The sequence below is a fragment of the Elgaria multicarinata genome, chromosome 11 (assembly GCF_023053635.1).
Source record: "Elgaria multicarinata webbii isolate HBS135686 ecotype San Diego chromosome 11, rElgMul1.1.pri, whole genome shotgun sequence".
Taxonomy (NCBI): domain Eukaryota; kingdom Metazoa; phylum Chordata; class Lepidosauria; order Squamata; family Anguidae; genus Elgaria; species Elgaria multicarinata.
In genome coordinates this window covers 36362699-36380179 of record NC_086181.1, presented here as the reverse complement: position 1 = coordinate 36380179, position 17481 = coordinate 36362699, and the positions used below count along the sequence as shown (strand labels likewise).

The window sequence follows — 17481 nt, the reverse complement described above, 5'->3', positions numbered from 1 at the left end:
TTTCAGCCCTTCTTCCAGTTGATCAGGGCCTTGTTTGAGTAAAGCTTCATCAGGACTTAGCCCCCAAACCTGTTTTCATGAGAGCTGCAAATTTTAATCCAACTGTTTCATTGAGGCACCTGTCTTTCTGTCCAATGGCAGCAAAATCATACTGAAACCATTGCTTTTGGAGAGGTTGACAGGTTGTCTGTCTGAAATCGCTACCTGTCAGTATCTGCTACTTGGACTGTTATCTTCCTTTCCCTGGAGGAACCTTTCCCCTCGACCACGTCCTACCTTCAAAGTCAAAGGATAAGATATCAGAGAGGTAGCATTTTTGGACTGTGTGAAAACACTACTTCTCAGGATGTGCTACCTGGATCACCATCCTTTCCCACCCACCCCCACGTTCTGTAGCTGTGAAAAGAAATAGCTGTCAAGAATAGCTTCTTCTCAAACTCTTTCACTTGAACCACTCTCCTGGGTTCCTCACAATCAGCAGGGGAAACAACAAGGTGTCCGTTGTTTTCCCCATTCCCACATGATCATGTAGCCGGGATTACCCTAATTACCATGACCACCTTGCAGGTTGCTGTGTTGTCCAAACCCAGCACATAGCCTCTGCGTTCTCACTCACTCTAAAACCCCTATTGTAAGCCATGGGTTATAGGGTGGGTGAAAATGCACTGCATCCCCACTGCATCCCTGGTTCGAACGACACAGCAACCCAGACACAGCACAGGTAATTTAGACAATCCCAGTTGCACGACCGACACGCATGGGAGCAGGGGAAATAACAGATGTTTCATGGTTTCCCCTGCTGATGGTCTGAACCCAAACACTGTTTACATATTCCAAAGGTAGCGAAAAGGTAGCATTTTGGTGTGGGAGTGGGAGCAGGTGGTTGTCTGAAATTGCTACCTGTCACATTCTGACTACTGGATCTAGCCACATTGGCCCATGCTTTTATGACCTTGCATTTAGACTACTGTAATATGCCCTACGTGGAACTTCCCTTGGGGTCTGGGTATATGTGAGACTACCTCCTCCTGCATGATGAGCCTCCCCAGAACCTGCATTCATCTTCTGAGGCCCTCTTATCATAGAATCATAGAACAGTAGAGTCGGAAGGGGCCTACAAGGCCATCAAGTCCAACCCCCTGCTCCATGCAGGAATCCACCTTAAAGCATCCCTGACAGATGGTTGTCCAGCTGCCTCTTGAATGCCTCTAGCGTGGGAGAGTGTGTTGCGACTCCAAGACAACACAGGATCTCCTTTGGCATATGGGATCTATCAACCCCAGTCTGATTCAAAAGCCATATACTTAAAATTAAAGAATGCTGAGCCCAGAAATTTGTTTTCAGTAGAAGAACTGAATGAAGCTCACAGTCCTTCTACACTAGGGCTGTTGAATCTCACTTTGGATACTGCCCTATATTATTATTATTATTATTATTATTATTATTATTATTATTATTATTATTATTATTATTATTAGGCCACCCCATAATCTACATTTCTCTGGGAGAGGGAGAAATTTGCTTTTCCACTTCTGGCAGCAAAATGTCTTGGGTCAGCCCTGAAAACAAAAAGCATCTCATATATCAATTTGCATCTGTTTCTGGCATTTCTTTGTCACCGTAGCCCACTTCGGGGATTCATTACTCATGTGATTCCAAGATGCATGAGGGAAAGATCAAGGCTGTGTTCGCTGGACCTACCCACACCATGCCCTCACTGGCCCCATCCATGCAGACATTCCACCCCAAAATGAGTATGAGGCCGGCATGGGGACAGGGACAGTAAGCACACCCCCCCCCCCCCAGTTTCCCTCATGTGATTAGAACAGTGTGACTAATGCATGCCTAAGTAGGACTTATCTCTTAGAAACTCTCACATATAGGCCTAAAACGGCCCATCAACTCAAACATCCAGTCTGGTTTGGCCCTTCCTCTTTTTTAGCCAAAGGGGAAAGCTGAATGCGTTAAGGCACAATCCTATGCCTGTTTAAGGATGCAGTGAAAGGCATAATCCTATGTAAGTTTAGACAGAAGGAAAGGTCTACAACTCACTGGCTGGGTGCACGCTGGAAATTGTAGGCTTTTCTCTCTCTCTAAACGTGCATACAATTGCACCCTTAATTGCTCACATGCCTTGGATAGAACCATGATATATAGAAATTAGTTACTTCAGGCTTTTCCCATCTAATCATCTCCATAAAGCTTCACCAGCTGAATTTCTAGACTTACACATTTTTAAATTAGAGTTACTGTCACTTGAGCTTGCTAAATGGTAGATGGTTTTTTCTTGCTTTTGGCAAAATACCATCCATGAAAGAAGTCCATTCAGACGCACTGCTGTGAAAAGACAGTTGGGTTTTCATACAAGACCTGGCAGGTCAAGACTCTCATTGGATGAAGGCTCCTAAAAAGATGTCCCAATCTTTCTTAAGGCTTCTTCCAGTTTCCCGGTCTTTCCTGTTGAGTAAGTGGCTGAGGCCTGTTCAGCCTTACAATGGTGTCATAACCCACTCTTGCTTGCACATCCAAAACCATCAACCAATTTAGATTGAGACACACATGTCAAGGGGGAAGCTGTTCCAAGACCACAGCACTAGAGACAGAGCTTCAGAAGGCCTCATTTTCAGCTGTGTACCATAGATTGGTGGCCTTCTCTTTCTTTTTATTTGAGTTTCTTCACTCAACATTGCTATGGTAAAATTAAACCAAAGTACACCTTTCTAAATGCATTTCTCTCCAAAGATGCCATTTTAACACATCTGGAGACTTCTTTTTTTTAAAGACAAGAATTGTGTTTGTGCAAAAATTGGGGGACCACTCTGTTCCAATCTATACATTAGTCTGGGAGGTGTGGATCACATCAATTCAAACAGGAATTTGCACAGATCGAATTCCTCACGTGTCCCCATACACTGCAGGCTCAATTGCCAGTGGTGTGGAATTACATGGGGCAATTATATAGATTATCCTCTAATTTCATCCAGTAGCTCACAGCGGCATCCTCCATCCCCCCCCCCCGACCCAAGAACACAAAAACTTCAAAAAGAAGCAGTAAATCTTTTGTTCAAATCCAGCAGGGTTCACAATGGCGTGTGCAAGCTTTGGAGTTACACCAAACTTTCTCACTGACTAGATGTTCAACAAATAAAATGGACCAGAGGAGAAAGAGATCTTTCTGGCGGAAGGCAAAGAGTTTAGCTCCGTCTGCAGAATATTGCAACAAAATTACCCATGTAAACTTCACACAGAGTAAAGCACATTTATTTGTGTGTGTGTGTGTGTGTGTGTGTGTGTGTGTGTGTGAGAGAGAGAGAGAGAGAGAGAGAGAGAGAGAGAAGTTTTCATCCTAATCTTTTTTTTTAAAAAAAGTTTTTTAGAAACAGCAAAAGAATAACTGCAAGGCAGAGATGCAGTTTATATAACCCCGAGTTTGGGCCGATCCAACATTTCTGCCTGACGAGCAGTGATGGAACTTTCCGTTAACTTTTCATTGGCTCCAAACCACAAGGGGACTGTAAATTAACAGTCTGATCTGCTGAGAACCAGACCGAACGCTGTTGTCTCTGGAAAAGGTGAGTTCCTCATGTCCCCTTTCCCCTGGTCCTCTGCTGTCTTTGCTTTTCCTGATCCCTTTTAGGATCCTGGCTTCTTTCTTCCATTTGTCCACAGGGGAGTTCTCCAGTTCCCCTCTTCTGACACACCCTGTGGTTTTCCCTTTTCTAGACTGTGAAAAACAGCCTTCCCCAGCCTGGCACACTCTAGACATTTTGAACTACAACTCCCAGCATTCCTGATGATTGGCCCTGCTGGCTGGGGCTGGTGGGAGTTGAAGTCCCAAACAATCTGGAAGCTCTTCTAAGGGATCAACGTCTTAGATTGCCACAGTTATTGAGGCAGATCACCAGCTGTATGTCCTCTGTCATTTGAAACCATTCTATTTACTGTACAACGCCAAGAACACAGTGTAAATGGACTAAAATGCTTTATGTCACAGGACCTCTAAAATTGTACTTACTTGTGTTTCAGGCCTTGCACGCAATGGCGTTTTGTTTCATGTTTTTGCCCTGAGGACATGTGTGGGTCAAGCATGAGGCTTCTGGGCTGTTAGAAGCCTAAGGGCCTGTCCTCATGGCGCCAAGCTGGCGCTGCTCCACCGCAGTATTGCTGGTGCAGGATGGCGGTAGAAAATCCCCACTTGGGGAGGCATCACGGGCTTTTCAGTGGCCTTTAGGCTCACAGGGCCCACCCCTCTCCATCCAAAGCTTCTGGCAATCAATGGGAGGTTGCCTTCCACCTGGAAACACCCCTGTAGTAGTGCCAGAGCAAGGGGAGATGGCGGAAGAACAGCACTGACCTCACTCAGGCAGGATGCTGGGCTCCGAATCCTTGGCACAGATTCGGCAGCACAGATTCGGAACCACCTCGGGGCTTCCATTGGGTAGAGACAGGGAGCAGGTTGGCTATAGAGTTGCCAACTTTTCAGCCGCCACTGAAGCTGTGCCTGCAACAGCAGTTAGGGTTCTTTGCATGCTTTGTGTTTCTTCCCACCCCTTGAAAAACATCAACTGCAAATTTAAGCTTTTGTTAAAAGGAAGAAGAGCAGATTGGTCCAATTTTGTTTTTCCCAGGTCCTAGCTGGGTGCACATATCAGAGCTCATATGAGCTCCAAAACAGGTGTGACGTGGGAGGTCCCTTATCGACTCAAAAGGGCTGCTGTAGCAGGAGCATTTAACTCCTCCTGCATAGTTTGCCCAATCTAAACTCCCCCTCCCCACCTGATGCACCTATAGCCTTACTTGGGGGCTGAGGGGAAGAAACTATATCTACTTCTATCATTTCTCTTCCCAGCTTCAGGAAGTGTGGTGATTTGGAATGGGCAAACGGTGCAGGATCCAAGAGCTAAGCACCCAGTCTGCCTGCACTGCTGAGCTGATCAAGTTAGCACCTCTCTCCTCTCCACGACTGCTTTGAACTAAAGATAAATCAGTGGGGTGATCTCAGGGCCGGCCCAAGACATTTGGCTGCATGAGGCAGAGCATGAAATGGTGCCCCCCTGTCCCCCCTCAAATCAAGGTGTCTATATCCAAAGCCAGACAACCTTCTTTTGGTGCATGAAATCCAAAATCCCATAAGAGCCTTTCCCCATCCCTGCAAGTAGAAATACAAGTAAAGAACTAACAATTTGTCGCCTAAAAGTGACACCCCAAATCTGCTTCCTGAGGCAGCTGTCTCACCCTGCCTCGTGGTATGTGATCTGATCATGGAACATTTGTGTCACATCTATTTTGGCAAAGCCATGGAGATTTGTTGTCCAGTCTGCGTGGAGATGCCAGTAACCGACACTGCCCCCCAGTGGCGAAATTGGGTTACCAGCACCATGATTTTCTCTCACAGGTGCTGCACAGAATGAGGCCTTCCAAAGGAGCCTGTTACCTTCTTCTCCTCGTGTTGCTGGTGGCTGAACTGCTGCCCAGCGTGTCCTGCGGCAACAATCCACGCTATGAGAAGTTCCTGAAACAGCACCGGGACGAGCCAAGGAGCAGATTCCACGGCCGGTACTGCGACACCCTGATGGGCAGCCGTGGCCTGACCAAACCCCAGTGCAAGGAAATGAACACCTTCATCCACGGCTCCAAAAGGCAGATCCGGGCGGTGTGCGCCGAAGGAGGGGTTCCTTCCGGGGAGCTGCGGCGCAGCCGACGGCACTTCAGGGTCACCAGCTGCACCCTCAGGGGTGGCTCAACCCTCCCGCCCTGCGAGTATAAGGAGAACACCTCCCCCAGGTACATCGTCATCGGCTGCGAAGGCGGATGGCCCGTCCACTACGATGAAAGCCAGATTGTGATGGCTGCTTGAGCCCAAGCGGGGCGAAACATCCCAGCTGAATCTCAAAAGTACTTCCATTTAAGTGCTACGCTCTTTGTCGACTTTAGTCTTGCAGAGGAAAGGGGGGAAATAAAGAGATGAGACAGGTATATATGGTTAAAATTCGGACCACATTTTATTCATGATCTGCAAAGGGAGATTGGGCAGGCCCTATTCTACGCCAGCAACTATGCTGTGTGTTGTATTGGGCGAAAACATTCTATGTCTGATGAGTGGTGTTTTACGATAGCTACCCCCAGGCCATACCCCTTTTGGGGAGGGGAGGCCGTCCCTCATCACTCTCCCCCTGGGCTGCCCAACACCGGGTGGAATGAGTTGCGTTGGCCTCACAGGTAAGCCCTATCCCCCCACTGGGGCCGCACGACCCTTAGTGGAAGGCCTCAGGCCTCACCTGCCACCTGAACAGTGCCATAGAATGCTGACCATACCTTTCGCTAAGTGTGCCCGCCCCACCTGCCTGAAATTCATGACCAAATTAACCTATAGCCAAAATAAATGATTTCCCTAAGACACTATCTCCTGACTTACAGTGTGAAGTAGGCAAAAAGACTTCCCGTGGCCACATCCTGGGACACGGGGAAAGGGCGTTTCTAGTAATCCAACAAAAATGGAATCCAAATATACATAATGGCTTTGCTCACATTCATTCCTTATAAACCTCCCTTCTCCCCTTTTTAATGTTTTTCTTCTCCCTTCCCCTGTTTTTGTTATCTTCCCCGTGCCCCATCCCCATTCAAAACAGAGTTTGTAAGCTCATTGGGGCAGGGTTCTGTCTTTACTGCTTGTTACTCTTGTAAAGTGCTGTATATATTGACTGCTCTGTATTCATTACAACTATTACTCTACTGCTACTACAAATATACATGTTTCTAACCTTACATAAATGTGTGACATTGTACTGGAATGTATTTGACTGCACATGTTAGAAGAAAAAAAGTCAAGACATTTTTCTTTCTTTTTAAAAAAGTGCATTAAGAGAAGCAAACCTTTTAAGATTCATTTCTTCAAAGCAGCATCTAATGAAATACTCTATATAAACACAATAAAGGCTCTCAGAAATTGATTTCTTAATGTTTGGTTTCGTGGCAGATTTTGAATCCATGTTTGTTTATTTTTGTGTATATTTTTTTTACAAACTTACACATTTTAAAAACGACTCTCAATGAATAATCCATTTTACACACTTCTTTTTCAAATACGTGTATTTTGGGCACATTTTTAAAATGCATGTATTTTTGTGAGCCTTTTTTGAGATGAATGCAATCTTGGTGCACACTTTGTTTTTGTTTCTTTGGTTTGTTGGCATCACGATCTTTGGAAATGTTTGGATCTCGACAGAAAGTGGCTCTCTTGTTTGTATCTTGTTCAGGAAGTGTGAATTTGGCGACCTCATATTAGAGTGCAAGCCAAACAGGGAATTTCAGCAGGTGTCATTTGTAGGCATGCAGCACCGGGTGCAATGCCCTCTTCACAACAGTTAAAACCCGAGGAACCTTGCTTTCCTTAACAGATACAAATGAGGGCAGAGCGTGATATAGAGTGACGCACGTTGGGACAAAAAATCCTAACTTCAAATGTATGTTGATGAAGTCCAAGCTGGCAATGGCTGAGCAGGAAAGGGATCATGGCGCTGAGATGGATAATTGATGAAAATGTCAACCCAGGGGCTGTCTATAAGGTTATAGAACACAGCAACCATCTCGCAGCCACTGCAGGGATTTCCCATGGAGATGCGCCCTGGAAAGTTGGGGATTTGCCCCAGCTTTTCCTGCCAGAGTGAGGTCACCAGAATGAGGTCACCTGAGTGAGGTCACTCTTCTGTCACCTGTTTTCACTCCAGCGTCGCTTGGGAGGCATTCCTGGGTGGAAGTTGACCTCTGATGGGTCACCGGAAACCGAGAAAGGGGCAGGTTGTGGGCCCAGTGAGCCAAATGGCCACTGGAAAGCATGCATTGCCTCTTCCAGTGAGGATTACTGTCTGCCACTCCACAGCAGTGATTCCGTGGGGTTTGCTGGCAGCGTGGTGCTAACTCAGCACCGTGAAGGCAGGTTCCCAGGGTGTAGATGCTGTGAAACACAGCAAACTCCATATTGGAGATTATTTGGAAAGGCGTCAAAAAATAAAACTGCCATTCTCATATCTCCTGTATATAAATATATGATGTGGGCACACTTAGGCTACTCTGTACAGTAAATATATATGGCTTGTTTGTGCGGTTTTGTAGAGAAAGGAACACACACACACATCACAGGCCAATGAAGACTGAGCATGCTCAGTCAGCACGGAATGTGGACTGACCCTTGAGGGTGGAAAACTGGGGAGGGTTGAACTAGACGATCCTTGTTGTCCATTCCAACTCCACAATTTTGTAATTGTAATGATACATTGAATAAAGCAATTTGGTGGTGTTGTGAAATGAAACAAGTGACAGGAAAATCCCAGATTTGTCAGAATTTGGGGTAATAAATCCGGGAAAGGGGGAATAACTAGGTGAGGGGCTGAGATGGGAGCTGTCTGTTGATCTTTCCATCACATTTCTCCCCCTATTTCTCTTCATTTGTTTCTTCAGATGGCTGCAAAGGGATCCTGTGTGTTCTGGTTACTTTTGGCATATTCATATTTTCCAGTGAATGACCAAAAGACCAAAATAGAGATAAAATAGAGAGAATGATTGTATTTGGAGAGGGAATAGGAACTGTAAATATTGTAAATCTTGCCGGATACAGGCCTGTCCATTCAGGATACAATGAACAATATTCCTGAGATATGTAATAAAAAAAAGTTCACATAAGGCTGGATGAAAATGCCAGCTGTACCATGGACCAGTTGAGGAAAAGTTGTATATTTCCTGTAGAACAGCACTGCTCAGCTGCTTTGGAGAATTCAGACTCTTTAACAAGCAGAATTTCAGGTTGGTCTACTAATTCTGCTTCATTTCCATCTCTCTGCTGGGAAGTCCTGATCCTTGGCATTTCATCCCAGCCTTCCCGTACCAATCTTGCATAAGAACCCACCCCTGTCCTCTGTATGTAAAGCGCACCGGTGGCTGAAGGAGATTCAGAAAGATCTCAAGAAGAAGAACTTCAGGCCCATTCTTTGAACGACATCACTGCATTGCATCAAATAAGAAGGTTTACCTGTTGTCAGATGGGTGCATCTATTCTTGTTTTCTTTTAGTTTAATTTATACAATCACTGGCATAACATATATATTGATACCAGATGGAATTAAATCTATATGACATGTTTGTGCAGTTTTGCAGAGAACGGAACACATACACACACACACACACACACACCGCACAGGCCAATGAAGACTGAGCATGCTCAGTAGGCACAAAATGTGGACTGATCCTTGAGGGCGGAAAACTGGGACAATGAAATGGAGTGGCTGGTACCCAGAACAGGAGCTCTGCCCACTGTAACTATTTCATTGCCACTCCCATGTGGAGTTTCAGCTCAGCAACATCAAAGGTTGCTACAGAGGGGATGATCAAGAGCTATTTTTCATTGCCACAGAAATGGGGACCTGAAATAATGCGTATAAGTGACAGTTACCTAGATTTCGATTAAATATAAGGAAACATTTCCTGATGGTAAGAGCTGTACAACAGTGGAGGTGGTGGGTTCTCCATCTCTGGAGGTTTTTCAGAAGAGGCTGGACAGGCACCTCTCATGGAGGGTTTCCTTGGTTTTCTAGGAGCATGGAGGGTGGAGGGTGGTGTTGCACTGTGTCCTGTTTGTGGGTCTCAGGTTGACAGCTGGTTGGCCACTGTGTGACTAGATGGACTAGATGGACCCTTGGCCTGATCCATCATGGCCCTTCTTATGTTATGATGTTCTAATACAATTGAGTAGGTGAGGGGCTGAGATGACAGCTGTCTGTTTATCTTTCCATCTCATCTTTCCCCCTATTTCTTTCATTTGTTTCTTCAGATGGCTGAAAAAGGATCCTGTGTGTTCTGATTACTTTTGGCATCCACCTGGATAGTGATGAAGAGTGATGCAGATGAGACATTTTAATCCTCTGCCATTGCCTTCCCTAGTCATGGTTACCTTTCCCCAAGCTAGCTGGGTACTCATTTTACCGACCTCGGAAGGATGGAAGGCTGAGTCGACCTGAGCCGGCTGCCTGAGAACCAGCTTCTGCTGGGATCGAACTCAGGCTTTGGGGAGGGTTTCGGCTGCAGTAACTGCCGCTTACCACTGTGCGCCACACGAGGCTTCTGGTTATATGCCTACTCAGAAGTAAAGGCCACTGAGTTCAATGGCACTTGCTCCCAGGTAAACGGGTATAGGATTGCAGCCTAAGGTGTTTTTTTTTTGCCTCCGCACTCCAACCGCCCTGCAGTTCTGCTAGATGGGCAATTGGGCTAGATGGCGCCTCAGAGGAAAAGGGAAGTAGATTGGGACCACCACCAGATAAGTTTTATCACAGCTGCCCAGGTCTCCTCCCCTCCCCACCCTGAGTAATGTCCCCTCTTCTCCATCTCCTTTTTCCAAGTATGCTGAAGAGGCTGACACAGTTCTCTCTGCACTGGCTATGACAGGGGTGGATGGGTTGGGGGAGGGAAAGACTAGTGTGGTTCTGAGGCTGCAAGGCCAGAGCCCTGTTTCCAACCTTGGAGCCAGGAAACCAAACTATCCCAGACATGGTTTGGGGGAGTGGGGGAGGCAGGATAGTTCCCTCCATTAAGCGTATTTATGATGCCGGCTTGATAATCATTTTGTCAGGGAGTGGGAAAAGGAGTGGCACGTCACAGGGAATTGGGAAGTAAAGGGTCAAATTGTAAAGCTTAAAAGTGCTAAGTTTGGTCTTTCGTTCAATCTGGTCATCAAGGCCATCTTACTTTCTCGCTAGCCTTCCTCCCAGCCTCAGGCCTCTTAGTAGGGTGACCATATGGAAAAGAGGACAGGGCTCCTGTATCTTTAACAGTTGCATAGAAAAGGGAATTTCAGCAGGTGTCATTTGTATATATTGAGAACCTGGTGAAATTACCTCTATATCACAAGAGTTAAAGGTGCAGGAGCTATAGTAGAGTGCCCAGATTTAAAAGAGGGCAGGGCAGGGCAGGGCTGGGCAGGGCACCTGCAGCTTTAACTGTTGTGATGAAGAGGAAATTTCACCAGGTTCCCCATATATACAAATGACACCTGCTGAAATTCCCTTTTCAATAGAATTGTTAAAGATACAGGAGCCCTGTCCTCCTTTTCATATGGTCACCCTACGCAGGAGTATAGCTAGAGTGACCAGATGCGAAAGAGGGCAGGGCTCCTGCAGCTTTAACTGCTGTGATGAAGAGGGAATTTCCACAGGTGCTGCATGCATATAAATGACAGCTGCTGAAATCCCCTGTTCTATACAACTGTTAAAGGTACAGGAGTCCTGTCCTCCTTTCCATATGGTCACCCTACCTCTTAGCCAAGCCACTAGAAAGTCCTACCACTTCATATTTGGTAGGTAGAGATAGCTAAATCATTCACTGAGATACTTGACTGCAGGTTAACATTCAGTTAAAATTAGACCTTCTTCATGACCCCCTCTAGGGGTGCCAAGATACAGAGTCGGGGAAGGACTCTCTGAGCGACCCCAGGGGGTATGTACCAGTGGGTGGGATAGCTTTAATTCATGGTGATTTAAATCATCATGGAGGAGAAAGGCCTGTTGAAATCATTGATTTAGATCAAAGTTCTCGCTGATACTCACCCAATATATCTGCTAATTTAGCTTTATATCCAAACCATTTGGGCCAGTTCTGCTTTTGGCATTTCTTCCAGGATTTCCTATATTAATTTTACATAGTAAGTCTTTTGGAGCAGCTGAGCTTGAAGTTTTTGTGCCTCAGCTTTATTCCTGCATGTGGCAAAGTTGAGGATCCCTTCAAGGCCCGGCTGACTTAGCGACCCTAGAAGCTGCTGCCAGGCATGGGGGTGGGTGGGTTGTAGATTAAAATTAAACACAATTTGCAAAGAAGCTCAGCTACGTTGCAAAGTGCTTTTAAAGCCAGTGCTAATGAGAGGAATTGTCCTGATGTTTCTGGAAAAGAGGCAAGGTTGGAACTCCAAAATATGGAACTCTGTTGAAGGAACTGTTCAATATTAATCACAAAACAGCAACACCCATCTGAAGAAAGGCTGATTGGCTCCTGCTATTTTGGAAATTCATTTCAAGGGTTTCCAATCAAGGGCACTGAGAAAAACCTTCACCATCCACATCACACTCATTCGATCCATTCACACTGTATGTTTCTTCAGCTCTATAATATCATTTTTTTAGGTGTGGTGACCAAAACTGTACACAGTATTCTAAGTGCGGTCGCACCATAGATTTGTACAAAGGCAGTATGAAACTGGCAGTTTTCGTCTCAATACCTTTTCTAATAATACCCAACATGGAGTTTGCCTTCTTTACAGCATCCACACACTGGGGCAGGTTCTACACTATTGCTTTCAAATGGTTTATAATGGTTTTGACAACTGTTGAAGCCTACAATACATTCTATATACCATTTTCAAACCACTTTCAAAGTGTTACATCCTGCTTGGTGTAGATCTAGCCACAGGTGACATTTTCATTGAATTGTCTACCACAACCCCAAGATCTCTTTCTTGGTCAGTCACTACCAGCTCAGATCCCATCGGGTTATACTTGAAGTTGGCTCCCCACCCCCACATTCAGCTGGTATAAGCCCTTCTAGAGGCTTTGTCAAGAAACTTGGGCCTCATCTACATCAAGCAGGATATTCCACTATGAAAGTGCTATGAAAGGAGTATATAAAAGGCAGGAGCCACACTACTGCTTTATAGTGGTCCTGAAGTGCACTGATAACTGTTGGGGCCCGTTGACACATGCCATATACTGCTTCCATACCGCTATATCCTGCTTGGTGTGGCTCCTGCCTTTCATATACCACTTTCCTACTGCTTTCATAGTGCAATATCCTGCTTGGTGTAGATGAGGCCTAAGTCAAGGATCAAAAGTGTGGAAAAGCTTGAGTTCAATCCTTACTGGGTATAGCCAGCTCAGTATCTCACGGTAGTTCTGAGAGTAATGTTGGATGATCTCTGTAGGCCATCTAAGCTCTTTAAACTAGGTGTTGGAATTTGGGATACAAAATATGATAAAGAAATAGAAGAATCAGCATCCAGTTTGAAAGAATAAAGGAAGTAGGATTGTTTTGAAGGAAGAAAGTCAGTTTCTAACTGGGTGTGAGGGAAAGAGAAGTGAAATGGGTAGGAATAATTTAATTATGTCTGGCTCAAAAAGATGAGGATGAAACCCAACCCAATCTCAGTCCACTTTCAAGAATGGTAGGACCTCTTTCCATCTAAACCTTCATATGATTGCATCCTAATTTATCTTTATTCTTATTTTATATTTCATACAAAACATTCAAAAGATTTATAAATATTTAGTAACAGGAATATGAATCAACACAAAATGCAGTTATACACTAGATACAGTGTGTTTATGATCCTGTGAAAGCTAAACAGGGTGGTTTAATATAAGAAGCTATCTTCATTCTATCAGGGGTTGGAAAAATGGATCTTTGTGGATACCTGGATCTAAGACAAAGTGAGCTACAGTACAACTTTATCAGGCCCCCACATGGCATCCTAGGGGCTATAGGAAAATTTGTGAGTGGTCAACATTTTTGTCTCTGTAATTAGAAAAATTCTCTGAACTCTTTGATGCCTCATCTTAGATGATGGCAACTACCACCACCCAGAAGTGAATGGAGTTTGAACACCACCACCAATAGTAACCAAAATTGCCGCCACCAATTCCATAGGACAAACTGGCATTGCAAATGTGGAGAACCATTTGTGTCACACTTTAGTGACATCAGGTTGGGAAATAGGTAAAAAACATGATAATCTGAAATCAAGGATGGCATCACTTGTCTCCCAAATTGTGACTATTTTCTTTTCCTTACTAACTGTTCTCTGGTGTTCAGTTCAGGCCTGAATATAATAATGTAGCATTTGGGAAGGAAGATGTGACCTAATAAGCCAGCACCAGAGGCCAAGATGGAGAAGACCTCCACAGCCACCATGTATTTCCCCTTGGTGCTCATGTAGGCGGGCACAAAAGACACCCAAACACTGCAGAACACCAACATGCTGAAAGTGATCAGCTTGGCTTCATTGAAGGTATCAGGCAACTTCCTGGCCAAGAAAGCCACCGTGAAGCTGATGATGGCCAAAATCCCCATGTAGCCCAGGACAATGTAAAACATTAAGGTTGAGCCTTCATTACATTGAACTATGATCATACTGACTTGGGAGTGCATGTCGAACTCTGCAAAAGGGGGAGAAATGGCCAGCCACACAAAACAGATCCCAGCTTGAATCAGAGAGAGAAAAAATATCACCAAAACAGGAAGCCTCTTCCCAACCCATTTCCTCATCCTGTTTCCAGGCTTCGTAGATATGAAGGCCAAAACCACAGTGATGGTTTTTGCTAACACACAAGCAACAGCGATGGTGAAAACAACACCAAATGCAGTTTGCCTCAGCAGGCAGGTCACCTTCCCAGGCCACCCAATAAATAAGAAGGAGCTGAGAAAACAAAGCAGCAGAGAGGAGAGCAAGGTACACGTGATGCTCCAGTTGTTGGCTTTGACAATGGGTGTACTGTGGTGCTGAATGAAGGTACACAAAACCATAAGTGTGATCACAGAAATGAAAAGAGTCAACGATGTGAGAACTGCTCCCAAAGGTTCCTCATAACTTAAGAAGGTGATGACTTTAGGAATACAATGGTCCTGATTCCTGCTTGGGTACTGATCTTCTGGACATGTCTCACATTGGTCTGCATCTGAAAGTAATGAGCAAAGACGTTATATTTTCTGAGTTCAGAAATGTTCCCTCTATTTAGCTTGAATCTTTTAAGGCAAGCTCATAAAATAAATCCTCTTTCTTCAGCATCAGGGATAGCGATTCTATCAGCATTTCCTCTGCTCCTCTCTGTTCATTGTATACACAGTAATGTATATATTATTGACATAAAGTTGATAGGAATCAAAACACATCTGAATTTGAAAACTTTGGGTTTTTGAGTAAGTATCTCTGGAATCCTTCACTTACCCATCTGGATTGAAATCCTCCCTTGGGGGCATTCAACACAATCATAGCAACACATCTGCTTCCCTTGCTGGACGACCATGCTCTGTCCAGGGTGGCAACTCTTCACACAGGTGGAACTGGGCACCATCTAAGGGCAATGACAAGGAAAGCTATCTGGTTGAAAATGAGCTCATTTTCCCTCTCAACTAATCTCTTTTTCTTCAGAACATAACAAGATCTCATGACTTGGATCAGGTTAGTATCTTTGGGCATATGCCAAGGCATGAATACATCAGAAAGGGCCAGATTTCCCAACAAGGGACCTTCGCCCATGTCCTTTTCACATGGCCGTGGGGAGGCTGTTGCAGGCAGGGTGGGGGAGAGAAAGAGACGTGCCTCCTCGCTATTGGAGGTGGCTCCATAGCACCACTGGTTAGGGGTGGGGCGGCAGTGCCGATATTAGGTGGACTCACCCAGCCCCTGGGCTCTGCTGGATTGTGGCTCCCTCCTTCCCTCCCAGTATGCTACGTGGGTTATCTTGTCACCCGTTTGGTGACAAGATTTTTTCACATAGCCCGATTGGCTGGGGCTCTGTGTTTTTCACCTACTTCACACTGTAAGTCTGGAGAGAGTGTCTTAGGAGTTGGATTTTACCAATTGGTCACATTCAGCCTAGGCTGTTAGGGGCGGGCATGTTTAGAAAACAGTGATGGTGATCATTCTGTGGCACCATTATTTGGTGACAGGTGATGCCTGAGGCCTTCTGCTGAGGGTTCTTGCGGCCCCAGTGGGGGGATAAGGGTTACCTGTGAGGCCAATTCACCTCACTCCACCTGATGCCTTGCAGATCGGGGAGGGGGGAGTGACACAGGAAGGCCTCCCCTCCCCGAAAGGGTAGGCCTGTGGGTGCAATCAAGTAGATGCCACTCATCATGTATAGAATGTTTCGACCATTAAAACAACTGCTACTTGCGGGCACAGTGAGGGCCCGCCCAGTGCTTCCTTTGCAGATCTTAATACATGTGGCCCAAATTTGAAACCATACATACTGGTCTTGTCTCTTTATTTTCCCCGCCCCTCTATTGTGCTTGCAATGGGCAGCCATAACCTGCATACCCTGGGGATGAGAACTGGGACTATCTGAAGGCAAAGTATATGCTCTACCTCTGAGCTATGGCTATAGACTCTACACTCTAAACATTTAATCAGAAGCCCCCAAACAATCCAAATATCAAAACTTTGCAAGGCTATTTTAAAACTCTGGAAGAATGCCGATACAGAGATAGTTCATATGGGATTGTCGGCTACCAGAGTTAAATCAAAATTCTCAAAGGTTACTGTATGTTTTTGTCACAAGGAATCTCAGGAAAATGCGAGTCTAATTTACTTCCCCTTCTGGAATCTGACAACAATGAGAGGAATAGTCTTCATTATGCTTGGAATAGCTGCACCCATTTTATTTTTTATTTATTTATTTATCATACTTATACCCCGCTCCTCAGCCAAAAAAAGCTCTCGGAGCGGCTTACATTTAACAAAAAAGACAGTCCCTGCCCTCAGGCTTACAGTCTAATAAAGACATGACACACAAGGAAAAGGAGTCAAGGAGGGAGGGAGGGAGGAGAGAGAAAGAGAGAGAGAGAGAGAGAGAGAGAGAGAGAGAGAGAGAGAGAGAGAGAGTCTAGCAGGAGCAGGCCCCGATGTTACTTCTGCCTGCTCCTGTCCCCTCGGTCCTTCTTCTTCCCTACAGGGCCAAGATGGCAGTTTGCCCTGTGGGGGGGGGGAAGAGTCCAGCAGGAGCAGGCCCCGATGTTACTTCTGCCTGCTCCTGTCCCCTCAGTCCTTCTTCTTCCCCACAGGGCCAAGATGGCAGTTTGCCCTGTGGGGGGGGGGAAGAGTCCAGCAGGAGCAGGCCCCGATGTTACTTCTGCCTGCTCCTGTCCCCTCGGTCCTTCTTCTTCCCCACAGGGCCAAGATGGCAGTTTGCCCTGTGGGGGGGGGGAAGAGTCCAGCAGGAGCAGGCCCCGATGTTACTTCTGCCTGCTCCTGTCCCCTCGGTCCTTCTTCTTTCGGACAGGAATGCTGCATCCTGCACTTACATCCATTCAATTTGGCTGGTGCAGATGGGTGACAATTTCTTTTCAAATTAGATATTACCAAAATTGGTGAAGTTCATATCGGCGAGAGAAGTAACTTGAGATAACAAAACAAAACAAAAAGATTGGTTTGGGGAGAAACTGAAATGGTTAGAGTTGCCCATTCCAACAGAGGAAGGAGACATTCCTGTCAATCTTGATACCGTTTTTTGCTTGTGACATTTGACCCTACATGAAATTTTCTTGAATACATCTCAGGATCAAATACAAAAGAAGAGTGGAGAAGGAGAAGAGCAGGGAGGGGCTGAGAAATTTATCTCCATCATATTAGGTGTGCCTGAAGGAAGCTGCTAAATCTAAACACAGATATGTGCGTAAGAGATGGTGATGATGATGATGGTGATGAGGATGGCAGTGGCCATTCCTACC

At 45.5% G+C, this 17481-nt stretch overlaps 2 protein-coding genes across 2 annotated transcripts in view; both read left to right on the top strand.

Moving 5' to 3' along the window:
* The window catches only part of SLC39A2 (solute carrier family 39 member 2), a 378852-nt gene that overhangs the window by 15609 nt on the left and 345762 nt on the right, over positions 1–17481 (top strand). The gene's annotated exons all lie outside the window — the stretch shown is intronic.
* Positions 1768–5857, top strand: LOC134405712 (ribonuclease-like). Its single transcript, XM_063136958.1, has 2 exons — positions 1768–1782; positions 5396–5857. Exons 1-2 carry the CDS (start codon positions 1768–1770, stop codon positions 5855–5857), a joined length of 477 nt encoding a protein of 158 aa, XP_062993028.1.